This window comes from Trachemys scripta, chromosome 7, assembly GCF_013100865.1.
Source record: "Trachemys scripta elegans isolate TJP31775 chromosome 7, CAS_Tse_1.0, whole genome shotgun sequence".
NCBI classification, from domain to species: Eukaryota; Metazoa; Chordata; order Testudines; family Emydidae; genus Trachemys; species Trachemys scripta.
Genome location: NC_048304.1, coordinates 24,788,018 through 24,803,513, shown reverse-complemented (window position 1 = coordinate 24,803,513; position 15,496 = coordinate 24,788,018). Strand labels below are relative to the sequence as shown.

General features: G+C 39.6%; 1 protein-coding gene across 1 annotated transcript in view; it reads right to left on the bottom strand.

Moving 5' to 3' along the window:
• DNAH12 (dynein axonemal heavy chain 12) overlaps nucleotides 1–15,496 on the bottom strand; it is a 177,999-nt gene that overhangs the window by 70,188 nt on the left and 92,315 nt on the right. The window contains exons 38-41 of the mRNA XM_034776707.1: nucleotides 13,669–13,807; nucleotides 11,721–11,887; nucleotides 7,159–7,414; nucleotides 839–1,138 (exon numbers count right to left, since the gene is read on the bottom strand). Of these exons, the coding sequence (XP_034632598.1) occupies nucleotides 839–1,138; nucleotides 7,159–7,414; nucleotides 11,721–11,887; nucleotides 13,669–13,807 (862 nt within the window). The remainder of the gene's footprint in view (nucleotides 1–838; nucleotides 1,139–7,158; nucleotides 7,415–11,720; nucleotides 11,888–13,668; nucleotides 13,808–15,496) is intronic.

Genomic DNA, 15,496 nt, shown 5'->3' with positions numbered 1-15,496 from the left:
GAATATTTGGTGTGCATCATGAGGAGCAGAAGCGTTTGTCTTGGATGAAGTAGAAGGAAAACTAAAGAGCTTCAATAAGTTGCAAGAGGAAGCTCTGCCGAGAAGAAAATGGCCTGGTAATTGGTCTGCCTATCAGCATGAAAACTAAAGATGGAAGACCACTGATGCAGATTTAAGAATAGACAGGAACAGAATTCCATATATATATATAAAAATCAACTACCGACGTTATTATGAATTAATCTCAGTGTGCAAGACCTGTAGCATATAAAGTATACAAAATCACATAAACTAAAAGTGCATCAGTCAAGCCTTTAAAAGTGACATACTAATCTGGTTATTCAAACTAGTCCAGAAATTTTCATAAGCCACATCACAGTTTTCTTAAATTTTCAAAAAGATTAAAAATAATTAATTTCCTAGAGTGCTGAAATACCAGGTACCCTCCTCCCATCCCCATGACAGGCATGCTATATTCATTTGTTTTATTCTGGTTTCCAACATAATTTCCTAGCAAAACACAAAAAATTAAATAATTCAATACTATGAATGCCCTGAAAGTGAAATAAACATAATTTTTTTTAAACTAATGCAGGTAACAAAAAAGTACAAACCTTAAGCCTACCTCTTGCGAGCAGGAAAGAAGAGAAAAATCTTTGTTGTAGGTTGTGGGGTTGTGTGTTTGTTTTTTTTTAAATCATGCAACATGCTCCACCAGAGATGGGCACCAAGACAGATAAGATAGAACAGAGATAAAATAGCCACTGCTAAAATTCAGACATTGATACAGAAAATAAAAAAAATAAATTGTTTTGTAATGGCAAATGTGATTACTTACAGGTGCATTCCCTTGCCTTAGATGTGCAAAAACAATGTCAAACGCTTCTTTGAAATGGTCTTTTACTATGTCTCTCATTATTCTGAACAGCCAGGCTCTATCAGTGTCATCTACAAGACGGTCATAAAATACTCGAAATACTTCATGCACAAACAGACGAATCATCGTATGCTTGCTTTCAACTGATTCTTTTTTAATGAGTAAGCAGCCTTGGACAACACGTGAAAAGTCACGCAGGTTGAATGTGTAATGTGATTTGGCTGGTGTTGGCAGCAGGTTTTTCACGGCTTTCTTATATACCTTAAATATGAAAAAGGCAATGAATAAAAACATTTATTATATTATCAACATGCACCATTTATATCACTTCTCACAAATTATATTTTTCTAATATCATATTTTGCACTGTGAAACAATTCGAAAATATTAAACAAACCTCACAATACCAGATAATATATGGTATGTTCCCTACTGGAGTGTTTGTTGTATGTTGTCTGGAGTGTTTCATCTGTCTTTAGCTCATGCTGTGTGATGAAATGGAGATGTTTGTAATGAACACTATCAGCAGGCATCTTTCCCACCTACTCTAAGATATAGATATACATGCCCTGTGTAGAGTCAAAACATTAACCCTATTAACAGACAAATTAACAATAAAAACAATAAAATTTGGTCCTAACTTTCTCCCCAGGCCTGGTCCTAGGTTCTTAGTTTAGGGTTGCTCAGTTCATCTGCTATAACCTCTCCATCTCAGACCAAAAGCTGTCAAGGTAGCCCAACTCCAATGCTTGCAGTCTCTAATTTTACTTAACCCAGGCTTTCTGTCCTGACAGGTATTGTGTGGCAGGGTGCCACTTTTTGTCCCAAGTGGGATTTTTGTCCATCCCATCACATGCACTGTTGGAGCCCAAATTATTCTTCAAAAAAGGAATAAATAAATTATCCTGTTACACTGGTCTAACAGAAGAGAATATACCAAAAGCCCTTTGAAACAAAAAGAAAGAAAAAAAGAAAATTAAAAGTTAATTCTTGTTCTCTGAAGCTGTACGTCATAACACATTACCATTCTCTTAGAATCCAGGCTCCAAAGGTTCTTATATTGGTGCCAATAGTTAAAAATCCTAAAGTTGCTGGCTTCAGCAGGGGATGGCTCTTGCAGTGGACCATCTTGAGGGTGAGATAGAGCAATTAGCATTCTGAAAGGGGCTCAAAAGAGAGGATCCAAGAGGTTTAGGAGGACAATATTAGGGTCCCATGCTGGAGTAGATTCTCTAGCCTGTGGCTAAGTATGTAATAGGCCTTGAAAAACTTCGATACCATTGGGTGAGAAAAGAGCAAGCATAACTGTACCAGGAGATGACAAGCTGAAACTGCTGCAAGGTGAACCACGATGGACCTGAAGGAAAGGCAGGAATGTTTTTAATGCAATATGTAGCCAAGGATTTTGCAGGACTGCCCATATCAAAAATCTCTTCAATTTCAAGGAGTAATGTTTTTTTTCCAAATGGCATTCTACTTAGTATAAGTATTTCTGGCAATGAGCAGTTTCTGACATGGTTATTCAACCAGCTAACATCCAGGCCATCTGATGCAGTGACTTTTGGTCTGGACGATCATCTAACCATGATTCTGAAACATGTTTGGACAGTCAGAGAGTGGAATACAAGGTTGAAAAGACATCTATAACAGCTCTGTCAGCTAAAGCTACCATGGCCAGTAAGAAGCTACAAAGATAAGTGTGGTTCTGTCCTGTCTGATCTTGGCTATCACCCTGAGAATCAGGGGAATTGGTGGAAAAGCATCCAGGGGTCATGCCCCTTCTTGAGCAAAAGTTGCCCTTGGTGGTGAACAGGTCTATAGTGGGAACTTTCCACTGGTTGAATATCAGCTCTATGATGGACCTCTGCAGAAACCATTCTGCTCATGATGAATTGTTTGCTTAAGATGTCTGTTTCATTGTTGCTGATTCCAGAGAAGTGAAGAGCTGCCAGGTTATCCTCGGCTCAAGAGTTCCGGAACCTTTGTAGAAGTGGGGGAGCCACTGGTGCTGAAACGGGGAGGGGGGCACTATAGGTCCATGCCATCCACTTTTTTTTAACCTGGGTGTAGTCAGGGGGCAGAAGACAGCTCTGCCCTCCCCCCAACTGAAAACCCTGAGCAGGCACAGACCTGCGTCAGCAGGGGCTGTGCTACGTGGCAGCATTTCCCCCACAAAGTATGCCTATGTTTAAAAGTGGGGGCATGACCCTCCAATTTTTAAAAGTGGGGAGGCCATGGCCTCCCATCGTGGCCCCTGCTTCCAGCACTGTTGCCTGGGCTGATGACAACATGTCCGTAACTTGACATCTTCTTGACAGAGAGGTGATGTGCAGGTGACTTCTTGTTTGTATAGGTAGTACACTATAGAGGTGATGTCTATCAAGATTTGCACTGTGGAATTTTGAGGAAGAGGTAGGAATGTCATGCAGGAATCCTTGATAATCTGTGAGCTCCAGGACATCTCACGTTGTCCTGGAACCAGGTCCCCTGCATCTGGAGGTTGTCTAGATAACCCCTAACCTGCTCTTGATACATGTATGGTTGTGTCATGGTCAGAGGGTGGGGGCGAGAAAGGTACCCCTCTACATATGGTCTTGGGGCTAGCCACCAACTCAGCTCTGAGATGATGTGCGGTGGAACCACAACTTTCTTGTTCATCTAGTGTCCCAACAGGGAATGGACAGACCTTAGATTTGTAGAGGCCACAGGTGAAATCTGGCAAGCAGCGTCACACATGTGCATGCAGACATGTGACCTAGCAGAGCAAGGCAAGTCCATACTATCATGGCCAGATTTTATCTTAATCCATTCAGTATTGATTGCAGGGACAAGAACCTGTCCTCGAGAAGATATGGTTTTGCCAACTAGCCTTGGGGTGAGAGATGATTTTTCATAGTTCACCAGGAGGTGTAGTTGGACAAACAAGGAGAGGAGACTAGCTGTTACCATCTTTTGCTAGGATCTGTCACTGATCAGCCAGTTGTCTCAATATGAGTAGACATGCAGGCCTTTCATCTTTATATGTGCCCCCTACCATTTCTAGTTTTGTGAAGACTGTTGGGGCCATGGAGATTGATAATGGTTGAGCCTTACTGTGAACGGTTGGGCCTTACTTCCTGGGGACCAAGTGAATAGCTGTGTGGAAATACCTGGCCTGTAAATTGACAGCCATGAGCCAGCCTTGAGCATGAAGAGAGGGAATGATGGGGGCAAGTGTTACCATCCTGAATCAGAGACAGCGCAAGAAGACTCCTTAGGGCCAAGACAGGAAGAAAATCTCTTTTCTTCTTCACAATAAAGAATGATCAGGAATAGAAATCTCTTCTCCAGTACATCTGCAGTACCATCTCTATGGCTCCTACAAGAAGCAGTGAGGCCACATCTGTTTGTAGTAAGCTCTCTCAAGAAAAGTCCCTTTAGAAGAATGGGGAAAAGGAGTGGATAGAGGGCAGGGATTGGAATTGGATTGGGTAAACATTGGTGATGATCTCTAGCACTCATGTGTTGGATGCGTGACAGATCAAGCTCAGTTGTAGAGAGCAATGCAGCTTACAAAGATTACCTTCTACTCTGGACTGGCTCTGGTGTGGCTCCTGACAGTCCTGACAAATCTGCTGTCCTGAAGCAGGTGCAGAGTGTTATGGAGGAGGAGAAAGAATGGTGCCTCTTAGTGACCCATGGCTTCTTCCTGAGGAGATAGCAGGGTTGCCTGGGCTGGTACAACATAGTTCCCTGCCTCGTCCAAGGCTAATATTGGTAAGGTTTATGACAAGAGACTGTTGTGCACCTCCCCAAGGAGCACAGAGTGGCTCTCAAATCATTCAGGAAATGTAAAGCACTATCCATGTATTCACTAAATAGCTCCATCCACTGAAGAGCGGGTCTTCCATTATAACTTGCTTCTCCTTGGGGATGCCTGAAGCCAGTAACCATAAGGCTTTTTGCATCATTATGGCTGTAGCCATGGATCCGCCCTTCATGTCCAAGGTAAACATGGCTGCCTGGAGAGTGGGCTTAGGCATTAATTAGCCACCCCGTCTGTGTCCTTAAGCTCTTTCTTACTATCTTGTGGAAGCTTAGCTAAGAATAGTGACTATATCCCATTTTAAAAAGTTGCACTTGGCCAGGAGAGCTTGGTAACTAGAAATACAAAGTTGCAGGGAAGCAGAGGAGTGATATTTCCTTCCAAAAAGGTCCCATTTTTTCAGACCCTTCTCCTTTGTGGACTAGATTTTACCTGGACCACAGAGACAACTAATTAACTAATGGGGTCACAGCAAAAATATTCAACCCTCTTCTGTGGGACTTGGTACCATTTCTCAACCCTTTTTGTTGTGGCAGGAATGGTGGTAGCTTTCTGCCACAGATCTTCAGTTGGGTTGTGTATTTATCATTTATCAGGAGGGCAATTCTAGCAGAGTCTAATGCAGTCAGGATGTTGAACAATTTACGAGGCTTCTCCTGTACCACCAAAGTCTTGATATCCAACATATTTGCTATCCTCAACAACAGCTCTTGGAAATCTTTGAAATCAGCCCGGGTTGGTACTAGAGCTACCACTTTGTCTGGTGATGACGACGAGAAAAGTCTTCTGGAGGTGAGGGAGCATAGCATCATTCTCCTGGTCCCATATGACTGCACCGGATACTCTGTTCTGCCAGGTGTCAGTGGTCTGGCCAGGAATGTTGTCTGAGAATTTGATCTCCTCCATTTCCTGGAGTGAGATGGGGACCATCTTCTGGAAGCTTGAGACAATGGTCCCCAATACACCTAAAAGGGCCATGGTGGCATACCATAAGGGCAGGACTGGCTCACATGGTGTCCACTGCTAGTCACAGTGAGGCTGTGATTCAGCTCTAAAAGAAAAGCCGCCAGGTCTCTCCAGTGGGTTACCTGCTGACCTCAAGGGGGATGATTCTTAACTTCAGGTTTGTGAGAATGTGTGGCCCAGCAACAGGGAAGATGAATACACTTCCTCCAAGGGCACTGCCAAGGCAACATTGATCTCAGTACTGGAGTCTGTTCTGGTGTCAGCAGTGGTCTCGATGCAGGGGGTCATCCTTGGAATAGGTGTGGATATCTGCCAATACCATGGGTGACTCTACTGATGGAGTTGGTGTCACTGCCTGCATGATCATCGGAGTCGATGCTCAGGCATGCTTTGTTGATATTACAAGTATAGCCAATTCCATGCCATCAGCTCCCATTTTTTTGTTTGAAGCTTAGTAGTCTAGGTTTGCTTAGGTGTCTCCTTGTGTGATCATAAAGATCTGTGCCTGGAATCTCAGCTTCTGTGCTCAGAACATCCTTTCAGCACTGGCCTTCAGTGCCAGAGGTGTCAGTGCCAGGATTCTTGATGATAACTTTTTTTTTTGGGGGGGGGGGGGCGACACTGAGGGTTTATCAGCGCCAGCTTTCAGTGTTGCACTACTGCTGCAGGGGGCACTCCTGGATGTTGATTTCTTCAGTATCTCATCAGACTTGGTACTCATTTCTCAATTGATTATTCCAGCAAATGGAGCTTAAGATAAGCATCCTGTGACCTGTATGCCTTTGAGGAAAAGGTGCAGCATACCTAGCCTTGATCTGGTATGTGGCTTTCACCCAAGCAGAACAGGCATCTACTAAGACCATCAGTAAGCAGGATCAGGCCATCATGTAATGGGCAAGGCTTAAAACTCAAAGGTTTGGAGTTCGTCATGACGCAGGAGCAGATAGCATTTAGCCATGCTATATTGACGGGGAGTCTCTCTCTCTTTTTTAAGTTCCAAATTTAACTAATTAGGGCGTCTGATGCAATTTCCTGCTAGGAAAGGAAGATGATTGTCCAGTAAAGCAGAATGAGTAGAAGAATTAGCCAGTACTAAGGAGTAGCAGATTGGACATTGCTAGAGTCCATCATGTCTCCACATGCAATAAGAGGAAATTGAGGGACAGCTGCGGCCACTCCGCCCTTATGCCCTTGCACGGGAGCACAAACAGGCACTACATGGAGATGCAGACCCAAAGGACACTGCTATTGAAAAGACTCCAATCTTGCAGAGATGAAGTGCATGTGTACCAATATTGGTGTCCACACTGACACACAAGTTTCTAGCAAAATAAAGCTTTACCCATAAAAATAACTTAACTTCATATAAATAAATGCTGTTGACTTGTCTATACTTTGAAAATAGTAATGGGGACTAGATTTCCCAAACTCCAATATCGTCAGTTTAATCAATCTGGACCTTTACCAAGTAGTGGAAAATAGAACTTTCAGGAAGGTATTTGCTTCTTACCTCCATAGTGCCATTGACAATTTGGTTTCCAATTGTGAAGAATTCAGGAGCAAATTCGTTATTCCGAAGGTAGAAAGCTACTATGGTAGAGAAGATACGGACCATAGTTTCATCACTAAAGGAGTTAATGGTGCAAATGTTGAAGTGTCGCAGAAAACGAGATGTAACAGCATTCCTCCCACCTCCTGGAGGTCCCATAGCAGCTATCAACTGTATGTCAACCAGTGTAATTTTATTTGTGTCCTTTAAGTCGTACCTCCAAAACAAATTACAATGTGATATTTAGACAATTACAGATATAACAAAGCAATCCTAACGCAGGTAGTCTGATACATCTGCACTACAGAATTTTTTAGATATGATACCTTAGGCCCCAATTCTACAAAGCCATGCACATGGACCTTTGAGTTCACTTCAGTGGAGCATCACGTGGGGTCAAGGACACACATACATGTTTTGCTTTGAAGCATTGAGGCCCAAATCATTAGTTTTAATCTGGGATTCACAATTCCATCCCACAGTTTTGTGTGACAACAACTAATACATAGATTGTAAGCTCTCAGGGACTGGAACTATTTTTTTGTTCTGTGTTTATACAGACCTAGCACAATAGCGTCCTGGTCCATGATTAGGGCTTCTAGATGCTCTGATAACACAAATAAATAATAACTAATGACAATGTCAATTGGAGAGTTATACTTCCGATATCCAAGAGCAACAGATATCTGCAGCCATGAAAATGCTGGGGGACTTAGGTTCTTCCTTTCGCTGTACTCCCTAAAATGTAAGTTTTTTTTTTTAATTTAAAAACATGTATTTCTAGGCCTCCTGGTTGGAAAGTTAGTCTTCATACACTAAAGGGCACTTTTATTTTCTCAATCAGGCAGACTGAAATAATACATCACCCTAAAAGTATGAACTTTGCCTACATCTGTTGTTATTTATACAATGCCAATTACAGCATAGACAAATAGAGTTGAAGGGTACCTCAATGAGTTTACACTTTTATTTTATCTTGAAAGAACATTAACTTCAAAGCTTATGTTGGAGCATTGAAATACTTATAAATTTGAAACAATTTGACCAATATGTAGTAGTTTAACCATGTGAATTTAAATACATTGTTTTGCGGTATACATGATGACATCTTTAACCAACAAATTAGTATAGAAACATACACATTAGATATTAATCAAATAATTATTTATAAATCATGGTCCTTAAAGATCTACTAATTTTCTTTATTTACTTTCTTCAAAATTTATGATCCAAACCAGTTATAATGTAAGTGGATTTGTTAAACATTTAAAATTAATGCTCTGAACAGGAAACAAAAACGTATCTCTGAACTTTCTTTCCAAAGTTGCAAAATTTTCCATGCCTTATATTTGTACAGAATTAAAAGAATGGGAGGAGATTAATTTGCAGAGAAAGTCCAGAAACACTATGACGCCAATACACCTCTACCCAGATATAACGCTGTCCTCAGAAGCCAAAAAAAATCTTACTGTGTGATAGGCGAAACCGAGTTATATTGAACTTGCTTTGATCCGCCGGAGTGCGCAGGGTTGGTCCTCTTCTGCCTAACCCCTAGGATTCAGCCCTTCTTTGAGTTTTTCAGAATGGAGAGGGGTAACTAGTGATGTTCCCCAAGGGTCAGTCCTAGGACCAATCCTATTCAACTTATTCATAAATGATCCGGAGAAAGGGGTAAACAGTGAGGTGGCAAAGTTTGCAGATAATACTAAACTGCTCAAGATAGTTAAGACCAAAGCAGACTGTGAAGAACTTCAAAAAGATCTCACAAAACTAAGTGATTGGGCAACAAAATGGCAAATGAAATTTAATGTGGATAAATGTAAAGTAATGCACATAGGAAAAAATAACCCCAACTATACATACAATATGATGGGGGCTAATTAAGCTACAACTAATCAGGAAAGAGATCTTGGAGTCATCGTGGATAGTTCTCTGAAGATGTCCACGCAGTGTGCAGCGGCAGTCAAAAAAGCAAACAGGATGATAGGAATCATTAAAAAGGGGATAGAGAATAAGACAGAGAATATCTTATTGCCTTTATATAAACCCATGGTACGCCCAAATCTTGAATACTGCATACAGATGTGGTCTCCTCATCTCAAAAAAGATATACTGCCATTAGAAAAAGTTCAGAAAAGGGCAACTAAAATGATTAGGGGTTTGGAACGGGTCCCATATGAGGAAAGATTAAAGAGGCAAGGACTTTTCAGCTTGGAAAAGAGGAGACTAAGGGGGGATATAATAGAGGTATATAAAATCATGAGTGGTGTGGAGAAAGTGAATAAGGAAAAGTTTATTTACTTGTTCCCATAATATAAGAACTAGGGGCCACCAAATTAAATTAATGGGCAGCAGGTTTAAAACAAATAAAAGGAAGTTCTTCTTCACACAGCGCAAAGTCAACCTGTGGAACTCCTTGCCTGAGGAGGTTGTGAAGGCTAGGACTATAACAAGGTTTAAAAGAGAACTAGATAAATTCATGGAGGTTAAGTCCATTAATGGCTATTAGCCAGGATGGGTAAGGAAAGGTGTCCCTAGTCTCTGTTTGTCAGAGGGTGGAGATGGATGGCAGGAGAGAGATCACTTGATTGTTATCTGTTAGGTTCACTCCCTCTGGGGCACCTGGCATTGGCCACTGTCGATAGTCAGGATACTGGGCTGGATGGACCTTTGGTCTGACCCAGTATGGCCGTTCTTATGTTCTTATGTATTAGAAATGAGACAGCTAAGCAAGATAGTAATAGAAGTCTTCAAGCCACTAAAATTAGATATCGTGGGTAGAGCTGGATTAAAAAAAAAATTGAATTAATTATAAAACCCAGGACTTATGGACAGGCTAAAAAAGGGAAATTGAAGGCAAAATTATTTAGGCAAAAAATAATAGTCTATAGTCTATAAAGTGCCACAGGACTCTTTGTTGCTTTAGGCAAAAAAGTTTTCACTAGCGCTGAGCAAGTAATTTATAACTATTTCTGTTTGTAGAATATTCATGAGCAGATGACTTCTAATTTATTCACTGATATTTTTAAAAGTATTTTATATCTGTGGCTATATTGCAGACAGTATGCTGTAAGTATTCAATACTTGATATTTGCCATCCAAGTTATGTTGCTTCATTATGAATAGTCAGATGAGTCACATCCCAACATTGTTTTCCACAAACATTTGTGTGACATGGACAGTCATTATCAAATATCAGAGGGGTAGCTGTATTAGTCTGTATCCACAAAAACAACGAGGAGACTCCTTGTAGTCATTATCAAAGTTTGATGCATAGGTATTCACCAAAACTGAATTTTAATTTCAAGCACTAAGTTTGCATTAATTCGTTTGGGGAACAAAAATAATCACAAAGGGATCATGTTCATGCTGGAGCAAATTCATTTAAAATTTTCAGCAAATCTTTAAAGACTTTTTGCAATAATTCCCCACTAGTAGCTTTCAAAACACCCCTATTAAATACATCACAAAGAGAGCTGTGCAGAGTGCTAATTTTTAAACTTGCTGGCATGTCTGAAAAAATCGTTGTGTGTCAAACAAAATGTTTTGCTACACCAGAAATTAAATATTTTGTACAGATATCAAGATTTTTTAAAATAAAATTCAAGGAAATTTCTAAGAGAGAAGTCATTTTGAATAAAAAAAATCAAAACATTTAATTTAGAAACCATTCAGCAAAATTTACACAAATTCATTAAATGTTTTGGTTGTTCTGAATCTGCATTTTTCGCCAAGAAAAGTTTCATCCAAAACATTTTGCACAGCCTCTAGTCACTAGGAGCAACTAACTTGGCCATATTTTTAAAAATTTGAGCAAGTCCTTAACAGGAAAGATTAATGGCTATTAGGAGTACAGTCACTAGATCTGTAGCAAGGTTGGACTCAACCTTCAGACCCTCTTTTCAGCCCAGGATGCTCAAATGTTCCAACTATTTTCCACTATAAATTTAAGAGAATCCTGGAAGCCATGATTAACTGGCAGATGAAATTTAAGATTAACTGATTCATCAATTGGATTTCAGACAACAGCACAAATCACTGATTTCATTTTCTGAATTGATTAAATGCCATTGCAACTTCAGTGGTCACAACCCTATTAGGTCTGGCAGTTCACTCTGAAAGAAGGAATGGTGGGGAAAACAAATACAAAAGTAAGACTAAAACTGGAGAGAAAAAAACTAAAAAGTCACAAACAACAACAAAAGAAGAGAAACAATGACATCTGCAGAAATAGGAAAAGAAAGAAAAATCTATATTGTGTATAAAGAAACTCTACTCAATAATGACAAGAAGTCATGGACTGCTAAAAATAAGCTGAAAATCAATCTCTTAAATTAAAAAAAAGTCACTTATGAGTGTATGACTAAAAAGCAACATAAGGATTGTTTAAAATGTAAATAATTTTAAAATGACAATGTTGACTTATAAAAAAAAATATAAATAGCATTTACTGAAAATTAAATGATAATGGCAAAATTATCCACTAATTTACTATAAGCTTTAGATCTGTCTTGAATAGTTACCAAATTCCATGGTCAAAAAACTGTCTTAAAAGTTCAATAGGAGGCTGAGCTCCATATTTCTCCAATGCAGGCATATTCATATCATCTACAAAGATGACACACTTCTTTCCCATAGGAGGGCCAAATACTCCTTTGCGTCTTTTGTCCAGTCTCGCCATAATAATGTTCTAAAAAACAGGATGGGACCATTTAAAGCATTAATTTAATATGCAGCCCAACTATATTACATAATGGAAAATAGTGTACTGAAACACTTCATGGCTTTAATAATTAAGAAAATCAGAACTGGAAAATACAGATATGAATATTAATTTTTTGTAATCCTCTTTCTCTTGTTATTCTACATTTATTTGGTGAGTTTACTGAAATGGAAAAATTATAATCTGTTTTAATTTATTTCTGATTTCAAGTTTGTCTCCCTCCTGATTTCAATGATCCTACTCATCTGCTGAAAGTTGAGCATATGCTTAAATGCTCTACTATGTCAGAGCTCAGCACCTCAGAAGATAGAGCCCTAAAAATTTCCCAACCTCAATCTTACAATTTGCTCTTTGTGGGTGAGCATACTGCTACACCCACACAGAACCACAATGGATGTCTACTCATATTTAAATACAGGATCAGGGCCCTAATTTGATAGTGTCAAGGAAACCACTCATGGCAGAGATATAGTACTATCTTGGTGCTCAACAAAGGGAAAATTGGACTGTGGGAAAAATTTCTTTAACAGGAAAAAGAAGAACTATCCACTAACAAAAAATTACTCCAGATTTATGTAGGATTTCAACACACTGCAATTACAAAAAATATTCAGTATATTAAGTAACAGAGCAAACATATGGTACAAATTTTTACAGAATTGGTCACCCTCCTTTGTAATTGTACTCACAATTTTCAATCCAAAGAACCCTGATGGGGCCCATTTGCACTGACATCAGGCAGAAAGGTTTGCACAAGCAAATCCCTTTGTGGGATCAAAACCAAAGCATTTGAATAATCAAAAACTGGGTAGCATTTGAGCAAACAGCATTTGGATATATAAATCAAGTACTATAGTTAGATGATTACAGTAACCATTCATTTTGTCTGGTCAAATGTAGATTGCGCACATCCTCCTGAGTTTTTACACTTACAAAATGCTTAGATTGAGAAACTATATACATAATAACTTAGCTATGAAAGCCAGTGAGCAGGTAACATTTTAGTGTATGCTTTGATAGTAGAGCTGTAAATGCTGAAAATTCCAAGTGTTTATTACAATTTTTGGAGTGTGATATCAAAAAAGCAAAGCAAATTTAAACATCAGGTTGTTTTAAAAACTAAAAAAAAAAAAAATCATCCCTCCTGCCCCTCAATTTCACTAATATGCTATTTAGCCACATCCTCGTTCTTAATAATTAGGGTTAGCTTTGTTGAATCATAATAAATCATTTCTGGAACTTTTTTATTACTTTATATTTTTTCCAAAGCCGAGAATTTTTATTTATTTATCTTAGATTTCTAAAATCAAGTCCAGCTTACATCTCTGAACACATACACACAAATGAAAAAAAAATACAAAAATTTGTTTGACAAAATATCAAATAAACATTAAGAGGCTTAACCCCAATTAAACCAAGCCATATGCTTATCCACTAAAGCAACAACCTCAGCGATCAGATGGGCTCTCAACTATGCCCTGAAGATCAGCAAACATAGGCTCTATGAGACCAAAAGGAGATGTGAATTTCAGGGCCGGAGTAAAGTAAATTGAGTCTATGCTGATATTTTGTTTTTAAACAACATTTCATTGACGTTCCAGGAATCATTACTACTATAAAAATATCACAATAAAAGTATCTTGAAATGACAGAGCCAAATCTTATCCACTGAACAAATTCCACGTAAATTTACATCTCTGTCTATATAATCTCATTGTAATTAATGTTAACCAGCTGTTTCTACCAACCTGGATCTGATTGGCACTGGTCCGTGCTGAAAAATTAATGAAGAATGGAAAGTATCTTTCCTTTTCCAAGTTGTTCATTAACTTATCCTTCACATATGCAGACTTTCCAGTACCAGTTGGTCCCACAAAAAGCAATGGTCTTTGCAAAAAAGAATACAAATTTACATTAGTCAATCAAAAGCAAAATAGTAAATAAAACATACACCCAATTAAACTAAAAATGAAATACTGAACACATCTGCTCTACTTGTAAATATGTGTAAACCACTGCAAACACCAATACGTTAAAAATGTGTGTTAAATTTTATTCTTAGTTAGACACTTCTACAACCCCACTGAAATAAAGAATCACTTAAAATTAATGGGGTTGCAGAGGTATAACTGAAAGTAGAATCAGGCTCGCAAGGTAGAGGGACCTTACTAACAAAGAAATGCATAGTCTGAAATACACTGTATTATGTCTACACTGTAACCATAATTCAGCTGTTAAAGTCTTTAAGATCAGGAGTAAATAGTTCAGAGGGCCTTGTGCATGATTTCGACACTGGGGTGAATTTTACCCAACAGAAACAGGAAGTTTAGAAATGCCAGCTGGGATTTTTCAGGGACTTCGGTGCTCAACTCCCTTTGAAATTCAATAGGATTTAGAGACTTAACTCTCTTAAGCCCCTTTGAAAATTCCAGCTGTCACTATCAAAACTCCAGAAATTGTTGATATAAGAAGATAATTCACCTTCCATCTTGGGGGAAGGGAGGAAGTTTTATTAGACCCGCAGGGTACAGACAACCCCAGAGTTCCTGGGGGAGAATGGGAGAAGGAAAGGGAGAGGCAAGCCTTTGCTCCACCCCCACTTCACCTAGAACACATATGGAAATTGTCCATTGAAGGAAGAGAGAGGGGGTGGAGAGATTTCTCTGCCTCTCCCTGCTGCCATAAAATGGGGGAATGGGGAAGAGAGCTGATAATCTCTTATGACCTCTTCCCTTCCTGAATGTGAAGTCCTCAGGGTTTGCAGCAGCCACCTTGCTGCAGTTGCAGCCCCACCATCCCAGCCCAGCCCTGTAATGGAGGTATAATTTCAACTGTTTCCAAGATGCTGTGGGTCTGATTGATGGCCAGTTCATGGGATCAGGAAGGAATTTGTCCCATGAGACCAGATTGACAAGGAGGCATAGTTTTAAATAAATAAGGAGTAAGGCCCGGAATTTAAAAACTGTATGTTTACCAGTAGAGTTTGTAATTCCATTGCTATTTATGACTGATGTTCACTGTGGGTGAGCAACTCAAAGGTATCACCTCCCAGAGGCAAACATGAGTAGAACACCCTATTAGGCTGGAAGAAGAAGGGGAGACCTTAAGACTTCATAGACTGAGGCACCCTTCATGTGTACCATCATTCCCCTTCATGGGGGAAGGGTCAGAGGACTCAGAGAAGGGCTGAATCCTAGGGGTTAGGCAGAAGAGGACCAACCCTAATGTTTAGTTTTTTGGCATGGAGGCCATTTAACCCTGAACAGGACCCACATGTATACCTAGTGTTTAAGAAGGGAGTGTATGGTGAGTTAAAGGAAGGTTACTCAACCTGTGCAGTAACTGAGGTTCTTTGAGATGTGTGTCCCTATGGGTGCTCCACTGTAGGTGTGGCAGCACCTCCTGCACCTGGGATGGAAGATCTTCATCAGCAGTGCTTGTTGGATGGCACATGCTCACCTTCCTCATCTCACACCATGAGTGGGATGTTCCTTCTTTGCTACAGAACTTATGTTTCAGCTCTAAAGCAGAGGGGAGGAGGGTGGGTAGTGGAGCACCCACAAGGACACACTCCTT